The following is a 14,958-nucleotide window of genomic DNA, read 5'->3' as shown; positions in this document are numbered from 1 at the left end:
TGTCAATTGGAGTGAGCGCACTACTAAGTCTGGCTTCACTACAAAGGTTAGCAGATCTGACTGTCAATACTGTCAGAGGGATGGAGTCTTTGGGAAGAGGAGGAGGAGGAGGAGGAGGTAGTGGAGACGTGGAGGTTAGGTGGTGGTGGTGGTGGTGGAGGGGGTGGTGTGGGGGGAGCAGGAGGGTTTTTGCTTTGAGAGAAAGAGATACTTTGATATTTCGGAATGTTAGAAGGGTGAATGTGGAGAGCTGGAGGTTGGGGATCTAATTACCGGGCCATAATTGGGGGCTGGGGAATAGGTTGCCGTCCTCTCAACTCGCTGCAGATCAATTATGTTAAGAGAACATCTGTAAGTAGAGCTTAATGAGGTCCATTAGAGCAACATGCGCTGCCTTCCCTAACGGTGCTTGTCAGCTTCTTGGATGAGCTGGAGCGCGCTGCTAACTAGGGACCTGCTGGAAGGTGCTTAAATAGGGCCGGCTCAGGTCCGCCTCAACTCTGCTGCCAGAGAGAGGAGACGAGAGGAGAGGAGAGGAGAAGAGAAGAGAAGAGAAGAGAAGAGAAGAGAAGAGAAACAGTCGTTTCAGCAGAGAGGGGAAAGGAAGGGAGGGAAAAAAGGAAAGACGCTGCTTTCTGTATCCATAGGAGGAGATCCAGTCCAGGCTAGACCTGAAGCATACGAGCTTGGCTGCTGCTTTTTCGCTCGGTACGGTATCCTTAGGCTTCTAACATCTTTAAAGTGGCCAGCGTACGTGCACGCGCAAAACAGGCGGAGCGTTTAGTCGCGTTTCTGTGTGTTTTACATATGGGGGCGTGTGTTAGAGTGAGGTTTGTGGACGTGGAGCGTGTGAAGGGTGTTTGGTAAGTTTTTAGGAGGTGAGAAGTGCGTGTGGGTTTGGTGGGTGGGCATGGGGGGCTTGATGTTGATGTTATGTACGCTAGCAGTGGGTTAGTAGGTGTGGTGGAGGTGCTAAATGGGGGCTAATGGTATGAGTTGTGCGTCTGTTTACTTTTTTACTCCAGTATTGTTGTGAGAATATGTTTCTATTTGCCGAGAGAGAGAGAGAGAGAGAGAGAGAGAGAGAGAGAGAGAATGTATTCGTGCGTGTGCATGACTGTGTGCGTGAGTGTGTGTGCGCGCGCTTGCGAGTTTGCGAGCGTGTTTGTCCGAGAATTGTGGACTCGTGCGTCTGACCGCTGTCCGTTCGCAGGTGCACTGCGAGCGGTGCCGGGACTATTTCTCACACAAACAGAGGCGCGCGTGCGCGCACGCACCGATGCTGCCGCTTTCCAGCTCATCCCTCCACATAACTCACATATCTGTGCTGAATAATTGACGTGATAATGCGATAATGCGCGAGATGAAGTGGTAGTGGGGTGGGGGGTAAAGGGGGGAAGGCGAGCCTCGTGCCCCCCCCCCATCTCTCTCTCTCCCTCTCCCCTTCGCGCGTCTCTCCCCCGCAAATTGCATGATTACGCAGATAGCCCGCTTTGAAATAATTCAATCCATGACAAAACCTAATTACTGGCAGGTAATACCCTGTCAGCTTTAATGCATCTCATCACTCATAATGGTAGCGAGGAGCGTTTTATGACCCATCTCATTAGCGCCGCGCTTTAGCCACAGTGATTGGCAAGAGGCCGCGAGCCACCAATGGACCCGATGCCTCTGACCCCATCTCCTCCGCCCAAACTGAGAGAAACGAGAAAAACAAAGTTTTTGGACACTGTCAAAAGCAGAAATCTGTGAATCACTCTCCTTGGCAACGCAGGTATCAATGAGCTCTAACGGGAGTAAAGACTGAGCAAAAGCTTCTGAGTTACTCTACAGAACAAAGACACACGTGTTTACCTCTGGAAATCAGCACTAACTGCAGTAGCGCGTGCTGTAAACAAGAGCCAGACAGCATGAAAATGAACTCTTGCTGAAATGGTCCTACTCTGTAAAGCTGGCTCTTAGTGCAGGCCGGTGGGATAAAGTGGTTTTGGTGGTCAGACCCCGGCCTGCAAAGATGACCACTTGTAGAGCAACGTTGGAAGTGTTTAACATGACTCTTCAGGATTATTATGACTGACCTTCACATCGCGCGCTCTACACAATAAGTCTAGGTGACATCTGTTTGATACAGAACTGAACTTCGTGGCTTTTTCTTAAAGTCTTCCTCTCAGAAAGCGGTGGTCTGGAGTGGCACGTGCACACGTCACTTGTGAAGAGCTTCGTCCGCGTGCATTGGCCGTTTAGAGTTGTAAAGTGATCTGAATGTATCACTTTGCAGCCTGTACGCAGAGAGAGAGAGAGAGAGAGAGAGAGAGAGAGAGAGAGAGAGAGAGTGAGAGAGAGAGAGAGAGAGTTTTAAAAAAAAACTGTAGGAGAGAGTAGACTACAAGGCTCGTTTGTGCGCGCGGCTCGACCTCCCGCACGCGCCAACGAGGAGAGCGCGCGAGAGTTTGTGTATAGACGCGCGCGCGCATACGCTCGCTCGCTCGCACGCACGCGACTCCCGACTATCAGTTATAAGTGAACGACCTTTTTCCTCGCCGTGTAACGTCTCACGCGCTGCGAACGCAATAAAGCTCGCGACTCGAAACTGCACGCGCTGTTCGAGTCTATGAGGGCTCGCGCGAGAGGAGCACCTGTAGCTGTGGGTACGAAGAGCGACTCGCGGAGATCCATGTGGACCTCATTATTTTCCACCTGAAGATTCCGCGGCGCCATGTCGGCTTCGTGAACTTTTTTGTTGTTTTTCTTCGCTCGGAGATATCTGAGAGAGTTGGGAGTGAGCGCCGGACTCCAGGGTGAACCTTCTGCTGAACTGGGCCAAGAAGGTGAGTGAGGTGGCTGGTCGGCAGAGGACACACTTTGGCTTAATTTCGACTTCCTTTAATTAATAAAATTAGTTTTTTAATTCAGTGAGACGTTCTTGAGATTTGATTCTGTAGCTCCGGCTTTATTAGCATTATTTGGTGCTAATGCACTAAAGGATGATGCCCAAAGAGCAGCACTGCGTGAAACCACGTCTTCAGAAGCGCTGTGTTTTTTTAAAGGACTATTTCTTTCACCGCTCTTTATGTGTCAGATAATTGCACCCATGCAGCAGTATGAGTACAGATGCTTAAACACGTGTGAATAGGACAAAAAGGTGTTAGTGAGTTTAAACTTGGGCTTTTTTCCGTTGTTATTACTAACATTAATAACACTGGCACTGAACCTTCGACGATTAAAGAACAGAGCGAGCGAAAAGTCTGTGTATTTTTTTCAGTCAAGCAGGCTAAACAGGCGGGCTGCTGATCCGCTCGTCCCCCTGTTTGTTTTGTCTGTGAGTGAAGCGGCGGGATTATAAACTGAGGGCGCCGCGGAGGGGTTTGCCTGAGCAGATGCCTTTGTCGTCCGCGCTGTCATTTTGCTCGCCGTCACTCGGCTGATGCTGCTGCTGCTGGATCTAATTTCATAGTCGAGCACTGGTCGTGACGAGACGCACGGTGTTAACGGCGTGTGGCGCGAGGCGATAGCGAGTCTCTCTCTCTCTTTCTTTCTTTCTCCCCCCCCTCCGCCACCGGTCCGACTGTGTTCCGCTGATTGGTGTTTTCCTCGTTTTCCCCTCTTTTCTTGTGAGGGCGAAGCTGGATTTGTTACTTCTAACAAAAGCGAACCGCCCTCAAAGCGAGAGAGAGAGAGAGAGAGAGGGAGAGAGAGCGAGCGAGAGAGAGAGAGAGAGAGCGAGCACGCGGCTGCTCACTTTACGGAGACCGAGGGGAAAAGCCTTGGCTCTCTCCTCCTCTTGTTGAATGGTGTGTGGTGGTGTTTTTTGGGGAGCTGAAGCGAGTCGACCAATGCAGAAAAGGGAGAAAAGTTTCGGTAAGAGCTTCCATGTGTGATTTTCTGTCGTTGTCGCGTCATCGTCAGCACTGTGGTGCTAATGCTAAACTGTTTACGCTGTTTCTGCGCTTAGCTAGCCTGTAGTTTACCTCGGAGAACGCGTGTCAGATCGATTTTTCTGAATCAAATCGTTAAACCTACCATGTATTTGTGTTGTGTGTACATTTTTCTCACCAGCAAACGTGTCGTTCGGGCTTCGCGTAGACTCCTGAATGTATTTTTTGTCGTTTTTTTTTCGTGAGGTGATTTCAACGTCTTTAACGGTCTCTGAGTTTAACGGTTTCGTTTGGTCGTGTCGCGAGCTGCTTCGAAAATTGGGTTCTCTGTAGCAAATCTTATTGGCCTTTTCCGAGCACCGCGCTGCCATGGCAACCGTAATTAAAGTGATAAGCGGGTGAAATGTCAGCATCTCCGGCTCGCGCAGCTGTGACGCGCTTCAAAGGAGGGTGGAGGGGGGATCAAATTGGTAGTTTTCTTTTGCTCAAGTCTGTCCAAAATAATGATCAAAAGAAAAAAAAAAAAATCAAATCTACATCAGGATTTCAGTTGTAGAATAGCTCAGTAAAGTGCATGCAGAGTGTCCTTGCCTGGGAGAGCGGGATGTGATGAAATGGCCGTGGAGTAAAGACTAAAAAAGGGGTACACATAAAAGACGCCCATATGTAAGACCTCAGCTTAGGCTAGAGGAACAGATCGTCGCTCAGCAATCAGTAGAACAAATTCTCCTCCTGTAGACCCGCACACAAACTCCCAGACTGGTCATCTGGACGCAGAGCGCTGAAAGAATAGGGCAGCATCCCAAACCACTTACTATACTATAGTATGCACACTATATGTACTAAACTATTTAATGTATTGCTGATGGGTGTGTACTGTTTTGACATGCTATTTAGAGTTGTAGTGGACACACATAGGACATGCATTGTTTACAAAAGAGCCATCGTCTCAAGCTGCTTCTGAAAAACCTACGGCAGGCTGAAGTTGAGGAAGGGCAAGACTCGAACTTCTTTGGCTGGGTAATGAGAGGTGCCGGCTGTGTTGTGTTCCCCGGGCTGGTGCGGATGAGTGCTGCTGAAGAGGAAGCTCGCATAGCAGAGGCGATCAGCCGTGCGCTCCTCACACACACTCACCATCCAGCCAATTAAAAGCTCAACGGCTTAAATGCAATGGCTTCGCTCATTACCGCAAACAGAGTGGCAGCCTTGCAGCTTTTTTTTCTCTTCCTCTCTTTTCACAAAAGCTCCACTTTTAATCGGCTCCTTTAAAAAAGAAAAAAAACTTCTAAGCGCAGCAGCGTTTTGTTTGCATTCAAATGACAAATGTGTTGAGGGGGGTTTGTGGCCTTTTGTATAGTTTGCACACTCATGTCTGTGCATTTCCACTTTTTTGGCTAACCCTTCAACAAATTCCTACAACTTGAGAATGGCTCTGTAGCAGAGGAGGGTCATTGCATGCCGCTTTGCTCTGCCTAGTGCAGCGTAAGATATTTGTTCCGCAGTGATGGGACAAGATAGATTTACTTTGGTGGTGTGTTTGCTTGAATTTCACACATGCTCTAATCTCTTATGTTCCGCATCTGTGGCATACAGTCAGTTACCACTGACAAAAATCCCTTTACATAGAAAAGAACAAAACATAAAAGCAACAGAAGCCATTGGACAGTTGCTTCAGCACCTGCCCATAGGCTTCTTTTGTGCATTTCAAGTTTTTTGTTCTTTTACTAAGTACTGGGAAGTGTGTCAAAATTACTGTCCATGTTAATTGGCTGTATGCTACAGATGCGGCACACAGAGATTAGTATTTCTTTTATGGTTTGAGAATTTTGAAGCATTACTTGCTTAAAGGCTTAATTGTTCTCTGTACTGCTTGTATAATACATTAACTTTAGTAGCACCACAAAACTCTAGTTCCAAAGGCTTCCAGTAGCCCCCTTTACTTAAACTTTGCTCTTACTTCTGCTTGCAGTTTTGCAATTAAGTCTGTAACATATATATTCAGTGTAGGCACTGTAGGCTGTGACAGTTCTCTCTGCAGCACAAGGTGAGCAAGGCGTACTGTCCTGGTGTCAGCACAACAGGCGGGAATCAGACACACTTGTAATGGAGGACAAAAACTTACTGGGGCAGGACAAAAGGGGAGCGGGAGTGCAGGCGTCGGGTAGAGCTCACTCTCCTCTGTATGGAGGGAGAATACTAATTACAGGCCGTCTGCATGAGCCCGCATTGTTCCCTCTCTACCCAACAAAGCCCTTTCAGAGCCTAAATGGGGGCTACACAATGACTGCTCTGGGGGCAAGCTTCTCCTGGCCCCTCCCATAGAGAGGGGGAAGAAAGAGTGAGAGCAAGAGATGGAAAGATGCTAGCAGCTGTGGCTAACTGTTTTTTTTTTTTCTTTCGTCGATAAGTAGCAGTGTGTTTGCATGTCCTTGTTGACTTGCCAGATTTCTTCCCACTAGAGCTGATCTATCCTGTAATCAAAGGTTTGAATATATGGGGTTTTGTTGTTACATCAGTACACTCAAAAAATGACCAAAGGCAGTGAAACGGAAAATATTTCAACATTCATTGCAGTTTCATTTTATGTTGCGGTGACAAAGTCTGTATATACAGCCTCTACTCCATTTAATTGAACACAATTGTGTGCCATAACTAAATTAATACAACAGTTAATTTTTTTGAATGTTGTTCAGTCTATTGGTTGTCGTTTTTTTTTTCCTCATAGTCTTTACTCTTTTCTTAATATTGCAGGTATACAAATGCTCTCCGTCCAGCCGGACACGAAGCCAAAAGGCTGTGCCGGCTGCAACCGGAAGATCAAGGACCGCTACCTGCTGAAGGCCCTGGACAAGTACTGGCACGAGGACTGCCTCAAGTGTGCCTGCTGTGACTGTCGCCTGGGCGAGGTGGGCTCCACGCTCTACACCAAAGCCAACCTCATCCTGTGCCGGCGGGACTACCTCCGGTAAGATCCTCCACCACCTCACTTTACTCTAAGACAGCCCAGTATTTATCCCAGCCAGTTTTTTAATGAGAACAGCGTATCCCAGCCTAATGCGTTTTTCTTCTGTGTCAAACACACTTGCACTTCATGGCATGTGCTTTGTATGTGTACATTATGAACAAACTAATACTGTTACTTTTTTGAAGTTACAGTTACATTGTTGAAACAGATGTGTTAAAACCCACATGTAGTGTGTTATTTTTCAATATATGAGTATGTCTTTTTAAGGACGTCATATTTGTGTTACTTTTGTCATATTTCTCGTATTGTTTCTATAAAACATAACTGCTACCAAATCACAAATAGAGTGTATCAAATACAAACGGTAGGATGTACTAGCAAAACAAGAAAAGACTATGAGAAATTACACTGTGAGAATGCAGCTTTACAAGAAATTTCTCTTACATTTAAATGGGGTCATCAGGTTTTTCCTGATTGATGGGTGAAATCAAACGCTACATTGGCCACATTCAAAAGAGGGCTGTCTGGTCAGTGTTCTGAATGCCTTGTGAAAGCTAATGTCTAAAAGGCCATGATTACTTGCAGCACAGGTGTTCCTACTATTCTCCCTTGCCTTTACATATGCTGTTCTCTTTATATACAAAGGAGAACTTTATGAGCCAATAAAACGTTAGTGTTTCTGCTCCAGTTTAAAGAAATTCACTTTTTTGATCCAATCAGTCTGTGGGAGCATTGAGCTTTTAGACCACCCCAGATCCTGCTAATTTTCTCTCATTGAAAGAGGACTCAGTGTCCAGTCCAGTGAGCCCTACTATGCTTTTAACACTTTTGTAGCAAGGCATACAGTGCCAGTTTGATGTGGGTTCATTTGTTTGCACACTTTTCAGTAATGCTTGGCTTTGCCGTAAGCACATTGTGGTGGCCCCATAACACCATTGATGCTGGCCTTGTTTCTCTTGTATCGCAAAAGTATTTTGGGCTTGTCAGTGAATTTTTTTTTGTTTTGTTTTTTTTTAGATTATATAGCAGGTTAGCACTTTCCCCAACTTGCTTTTGAAATGTAAGTCCAGCTTACAGTTTAATCCTGAATTTTACATACTATTGGCAGCAGTAAAATAAATCAGTAACAGACCACAATGGAAAAAATGTGTCTTGATAAAGCCTATTTTTTGTGTTTTTTGTGAATATAAAAAAACATCTTACTTTTGATGTACTAAAAGATTATCACGAAAATCAGGTTAGCCTGATGCCGAACCATTTAGTATCAAAATTATGTGTGTGCCTGCTGCTGAGTATTTTCATTAAGTTTAGGATATGTTGTCTTTTGTTGATGATAATCATGGTGATAATTATGGTGATGAGATTTAGCAGGAGGGGCTCCAAAGGGCTAACATTATGATAGTTCCCTGCTTTATCTGCTAGATGTTTTGATTCCAGTTCCTGCAGTCTTTTCATCAGGTTGCTTTTTTTGCATTCATAGAGGTGGAAAGATTCTCTTGTAGTGATCCGGTCTAGTAAGCTCTGTTCGTTGTTAATGTCAAAAAAGCATTTAGTTTTACACCAGTGTCACGTATAAGCACGCATGTACGCAAACTCATCGAAGTGCTCCAGGGATGCAGGGCTTTTGTGAAAATGGTAGGAGCTACAGTAGGTGCTCGGTGCTTTTCAAAGTCACAGTTCATTTAATTTGGGTGGGAGGGATGAGGGTCTCCATTAGGCGTGGTGCGCACGAGCAGACTTCAGGGAGACGAGAGGGAAACGCTGCCAGAGGGCTGAGACTGTGCTCAGATTACCATTCTACAGCAAGCCTCATTGGCTGCCCCCTGCTAAAGCGCATCTCCATTCAGGACAGCACACACTAAGGGTGGGCGATTTGGCAAAAATATAACATCACAATTCATGATACGCAATTTGTGTCACAGTGTTTAGTTTTTGTGAAGTTTGCGAATATATTTTAGGTACAAAAATCCAAATCATCATATTGCTGATATTGCTGTTCTATGATGAAACTGCGTAGCCTCTGACTGCATCTGTATTATTTTAGATTAGCACACCGATACATTAATCTTTTAATGATACAAGCAGTTAAAGGTGGGCAATATGACAATAATTTATCGTTATTGTGATAAATTTTGTTATCGTGTCAAACAGTATGCTTTTCAGAGAGTATCGTGGACATCGTCAGTACATAAAGAACACAGATCAGCTGCATGTTTCATTACAAAGAAAGTATAGTTGCTTCTGTTTAAATGGATTTAGTCCAGTACAGCATGCGAAATGTTAAATAAAAGGCATCATCTCCAGGGCGTTTGAGGTCACATTTTAAATGTTGCTAGTACATTGTGTCTGTATGTCAGAATATTGCAGTACATATTGTGTGTCATGAAAATGTTTTAAAATCATGATACAATATTTTTGCCATATCCTCCCCATATGTAGTTGTTTGCTGACGTTCTCTGTATACTCAAAAAAGCGTATACACACACACACACACATTAGTGCCTTAAAACAACAGCAGGATCATGAAGATGACAATAAATCTAAGCTGTGGAAGCTGGCATCTCTTTGATAGAATATAAAGCATAGTGTTCTGCTAATGCTTTTTGGCAGATGTAACACATGAGGCCCATAAGTAGTTTGTGTTAAAAGTGAGGGATTAAAAGTTCATTCCCTTGGTAGCGTTGTGTAATTCTTTTCTTTTTTTCACTCAGTAATTGCCTGAGCTGTTTTGATGTTTGTCAGTGTTTGTGAGGATATAGACACCTCTTGCTTCTTTCTTTCTTTCTTCTCCATCATCAAAGTTCAAGGTGACTGAATTGATTTGATTGTGGCTATCATGAGAGTGGCCCGTCTGCCTGGCATCTCCTGGCTGGCGCTTAATGAATGGCAAACATGGCCGAGGCCCGGCTCCTCACATCGCATTTGCAGCACCACAAAAGAAAAGCAGTCTTCATCGACGAGACAATCAATGGGCCACTCTTACAAAGCACTACCTCTCAACTCACGCCCCTCGATCCGATCGTTCCCTTATTTATTTTCTTAAGTTAACGCTGCAATCGGACACAGAGATAAGAGGGAGACTTAATCCCTCTCCCTCTCTTTATTCTGTGTTCTATTTCAGCGTTCTATTTAAAAGTGAATTATGCTTGGATTTATTATACACAGCCATCCGGCCCCCCCTGCCCACCCCTCCACACAGAATCAATCCAGTCCTGTTTAGCAGTGTGGCATGTTATTAAGGCTGACATAACCAGGGTTAATAGAATTCTTCAGGGGTCTACAACCATGAGCGACCAAGAGCAATGTGATCCCACCAGCTGAGAAATAATAATCCCTATCACAACGAACACAAAAACAAATAAAAAAAAGAACAAAAAAATATATAATTTTTTTCCCCAGCCCATCTCCCTCGCTGTATATTGTATTATCAAATAGAATGTAGGACTTTCTTTAGGCGAAGGGAGGGGCAGGAAGTGTTTGGTCTCCGACTGTCGGTTTCTGAGGAGAGAAAATCAGTCGATTCGTATTCAGAGCATTGAGGAGGTAATTATTGATAGAAGGTGTTATCATATCCGGCTCGGTTCTTGTAATGCACTCAGAATGTGGGTATATGGTATTGGGCTGCCATATCGCCAAATGATTCTTTTGATATTGTGTTGACGTCTCCATTATTGATAAAGGTAATAACAGCAATAACAGTGTTTATGCTGATGTGGTTGCATTTCAGAGCACAGAGTGATAAGGTTAAAAGGAGCAGACAAAAAAGAGACGGACACATTTAAGTTGGGAAGGTGGAGAAATAAACTGTCGCAGCCTACAGAGAGTAGCCACAGACAGAGAAGCCATCCGCCAAGGCCAGGATGCAAGCAGGGGGGAAAAGCTGTTAGGCATCAGTTAATGGAAAACTGTAAATTTCAGGCATCCATTTTAAAGACAGCACAGGGAGACCACTTATTTATTTATCTATCTATTCATTCATTTTTTTTAATCCAACTTCAATTTTCCTCTACAGTGGTTTTACTAAGATTGTAAATGCAGGCCAACTCACAGAAGCCGTCAACATGACTGGATTTATTACCGTTTTGGAAAGCAGGCTATCGGTGGAAGATAACCGACATGTAAAGCATGGTTTAGTTGTAATAACTTCTAGTCTCCCTCAGTCATTCAGAAGCAACTTTGTGGACCACATCCACCTTGTACTGTATAAACTCATGGAAATGAACCATGAAAATGTATCTTTTGACTTTTTTCATATTTGCATCTGCCATATCGTGGCCAGTGCAGAATTCACATGCATTTTATGTGTTGTCTGTCATACAAAAGATCAACAAAGTGTGACACATTTGCCTTATCTGGAAGAAGTTGGGAAGTGAGGTAAATTGAATTGAATATATTGTAGTTTTTTTTTTGTGATGTTCATCTTGTTTCTTTCTTACCAGTCCAATGTTCCTGATGTGTTCAAAGCTTATGAATAGAGATGTGACGGTTTCCAGCTGTTTGGCAGGAAACACCATCAGAGTCGATCAGTGAAGTTCTGTCCAAGTTACAGAGGGCACACGTCTATGAAAGTAGATCATACGTCCACAACAAAGTCAGCCAGTGTTCCTGGCTTAAGTGTAATTTTGTGCAGTTGTCCTTGAAAGGTCCCACAAATGTTACATTTGGGTCAGTGCCAAAAAGGGGCCTAAAGAATAATGACCTAAAAAGACAGAGACAGATTGTTTGGAAGCACTTCTTTTTTATGTGTGCACAAATAACTTTGTCCAATCAGCTGTTTTATTGAACATTTCAGATGTGGTGCAGGTGTGCAATCTTGTGTTACTCTTTGACTCATTCTGTTTAACATTTGGCTTGATATGATTACAAAAAGGTCATGTAGGACTTTGTAAACTCAGAAAGTTCGACTACCCATTTGTGCCCTCAGTAAATAAATCACCATATGATAATTCATATGTCAGCTCATTAATTGTTCACTGATGATACATTGGAATCGTAGTGCAGCAGTGTCGTCAGTGAAAGGTTAGCCTGGGCTCTCCAAGGGGACCAGTGCAATGCAGCCTGCTGTAGTTTGTCATGGGCTCTCCCCCCCTGTTTCTCTGAGGCTAGCTGAAAGATTGAGGCCAGCTCTGCTTCTAATGACCAGTGCAGATGTTCTTATGAAATACTGTCTCTGCACTTCACAACTGTGGGGCACCAGGCAGGACTCGGTCAGTCGCTTTCTATTTGGTCACCCTCCTAATGGTCTACAAAGGGCACTCACACAGATAGAAGTAAGTGCAAGATGCAAGTGTGTATATATGTACATGCATGGAGTTGTGGTAAAGATACGGTGGGATACAAAAGTCCACTGGTGAAAATGCTTCTTTTTTGAATTCCTTTCTAATTTAATAAAAAAAAAATACAATGCAAATGATATTATATGTATAACCATTTGAGTGGAAAGTAGAATCCTTGAAAGTTTATGTGAATTTCTTGGTATTTGGTATGTCCCCCTTTTGCTTTAATGACAGTGTGCAGTCTCACTAATTTGTGTAAAAGCCTCTGATCAGTAGATCAAATCTACCTGAGAGTCGTCTGAACATGTGTTCCAATGGAAGGAAAACATGCTCCTTTTCACAAATTTGCTTTAGTTTGAATACTCATGTGGAAATAGTACAGAATTTTGAATATTTCTTTTGATATTCTTTTTCATTATAATTGTCATAACCTTTCTTTGTTTTAAAACTTTTAAGATTCAGAAACTTTTTGTTGATTATTTCAAGGCTTAAATGAAAAATTAACATATTTTCAGACTCTCTCAGACTTTTGGACCCCACTTAAATATATCCTGCAACCTTTGTTTAACCATATAGTTGTAAAGGCTGTGAGACTTGGAAAAGCTTCATGTCACCTCCAAAATTCTGTAAGACATATTTTCTTATCAATTTATGTGTGCCTAAACAAAAATAATCGTTCACAATAATTATTATTTAATGCATCGCAATATATTGCAAACTGGATGTTCCATTTACAACAGTAGGCATCGTAGAACAGAGTATTGAACTAAAAAGTTGATCACATCAGTTCAGTGTTACATAAATTACTTTGATTTCCATTGAAAAAAATACTCAAATGTGTGTTTATTTGATGCAGCATTTCAAAATGTTACATAAACATTTCCGTTTAATGTGTTTTAATGTTTTTTGTGGTATTTTATGATAATTTAGTTTTTAATTTATTGTTATTCATTTCATTCTGATTCACAGCATGTCTTCATATTACTGATTCATATGCCATTCTTGATGTTATTACCTAATATGTGAATCACCTTGAAAAAAAACCTTGTTTAATCATGCAAACATATTGATGTACATAGCACTGCTCTGCCCTCGATAAGTGTTGTAGGACAAATATTTGCATCGAAAGTGGCAGCAACATTTTTAGAAGTGTTAATGCATTAGTTGAGATCATGGTGCTCACAAAGAATTACACTCTTTGGCAGGTCAAACAAACAAACACCTCTCCAAAACCTTTTATAATCAACCCTGAGTTGGAATTAGAGTAAGTGGAGTTTCATATGTTGTTTTAAATTGTTGCATTGCCTTTTTTGTAGGATAAACAATTAAACTTCTCATTCGGTTCACCTCATGGATGAGTATAGGTGTTGCAAGTGGAAACGACCTACACATGTAGAGACAGAAAAAGTAGGTTCTGCATTGACATACATACATACATACATACATACATCATCTAAACCGCTTATCCTTCTGGGTTGCGGTGGGGTGCTGGAGCCTATCCCAGCTGTCATTGGGCAGAACGCAGGATACACCCTGGACAGGTCGCCAGTCCATCACAGGGCAGACAGACAGACATACACATTCATACACACACTCACACCTAGGGGCAATTTAGCATGTCCAATTGGCCTGATTGCATGTTTTTGGACCGTGGGAGGAAACCGGAATACCCGGAGGAAACCCACACAGACACGGGGAGAGCATGCAAACTCCACACAGAAATGACCCTGGTCGCCCATCCGGGAATCGAACCCAGGCCATTCTTGCTGTGAGGCGACAGCGCCACCCACTGCGCCACCGTGTCGCCCCCATTGCGTTGCATGTGCATTGACATACAGTATTTTAATAAATATTGTATCACAAGGAAATCAATACACCCACCAGTTCAAGAACATCTTATAATGTAAGTTACAATGTGTACTGCAGTGCATGCGGCATTCTTCTATTTGTATGCTAAAATATAAAACTTAGAGGTTTAGATTACAGTTGTGCACAAGCTGAGTAAAACTGAGCACGTTTTGCTGTCTGGGCTGAGATCCGGATTGAGCTAAGCATTAAGGCTACACATATTAAATAGATGAGGTAAAAACAGCTAGAGAACAGCCTCAGGTTAATTATGGGATGTCTCAGGTGAATGTCCCTGGAATACAAAATTTCAGAACATTAAGACACTTTATAAGAATTTATACTCCGCCTTTGTCAGCGGTGTCATCTCCTCGTTGACAAATCTCCACACTTCTACAAGGTCAACTTTTGAAAATGCATTGTGCTCAACACAATTTTGCTCGGTGCACCTGTAGGTACACCTGTGCTGTGATTTTCTTTTTGCAAAGAATGCTGATTTTTCCCTCTCTGTCTTTTTAAAGAATGTTTCTTTCTTTAGGGTGATCAGTGTACCAGCAAATACCTTTGTCTTTGCTTACTGTGTCCTTGTAGTGTCAACCTCTTTTGAAGCTGATGCACAGCAGCTCTTGTACATTAAAGTATTGTACTGGTTGTTGCTAGAGCTGAACGATACAGAGAAACTATTATACAGCGATTCTAATGCGATAAATTAAAAATATTGGAGGTATGATTAAAAATGGACCTACATTATTTCAAAACAAAATTATTATGTGTGTTGAATTACATGGATGCCTTAATTTGTCAAACTACCTACACACTACTCACAGTACAGGCTCACTGCACACAGCAAAAAAAATTGTGTAATTGGTTAGAGACTCCTTTGCTTTTGCATTCTTTTCCAGTAGAGGTGGACAATATGGAAAAATATTCTCTCAATACATGAAGGCATTTTTACAATACACAATCCATACCATGATATTTGATGCATAGACAGAAT

At 42.9% G+C, this 14,958-nt stretch overlaps 1 protein-coding gene across 3 annotated transcripts in view; it reads left to right on the top strand.

The window, feature by feature from the left end:
- The first annotated feature begins 574 nt into the window (after positions 1-574).
- lmo3 (LIM domain only 3) overlaps positions 575-14,958 on the top strand; it is a 44,943-nt gene continuing 30,559 nt past the window's right edge. The window contains exons 1-2 of one of the 3 annotated variants that reach the window (XM_036577576.1): positions 575-708; positions 6,627-6,840. In XM_036577576.1, coding sequence (XP_036433469.1) covers positions 6,635-6,840 — 206 coding nt within the window. In that variant the 5' untranslated portion in view covers positions 575-708; positions 6,627-6,634. Of the gene's footprint in view, positions 709-2,560; positions 2,829-2,911; positions 3,859-6,626; positions 6,841-14,958 lie in introns of those variants that run through there. The other 2 variants (XM_036577575.1, XM_036577574.1) reach the window with 2 other exon arrangements.

The sequence above is a fragment of the Colossoma macropomum genome, unplaced genomic scaffold, assembly GCF_904425465.1.
Source record: "Colossoma macropomum unplaced genomic scaffold, Colossoma_macropomum, whole genome shotgun sequence".
In the NCBI taxonomy this organism is placed as follows: domain Eukaryota; kingdom Metazoa; phylum Chordata; class Actinopteri; order Characiformes; family Serrasalmidae; genus Colossoma; species Colossoma macropomum.
The sequence above is the reverse complement of the archived record's forward strand: the minus strand, read 5'-3'. Positions and strand labels throughout refer to the sequence as shown.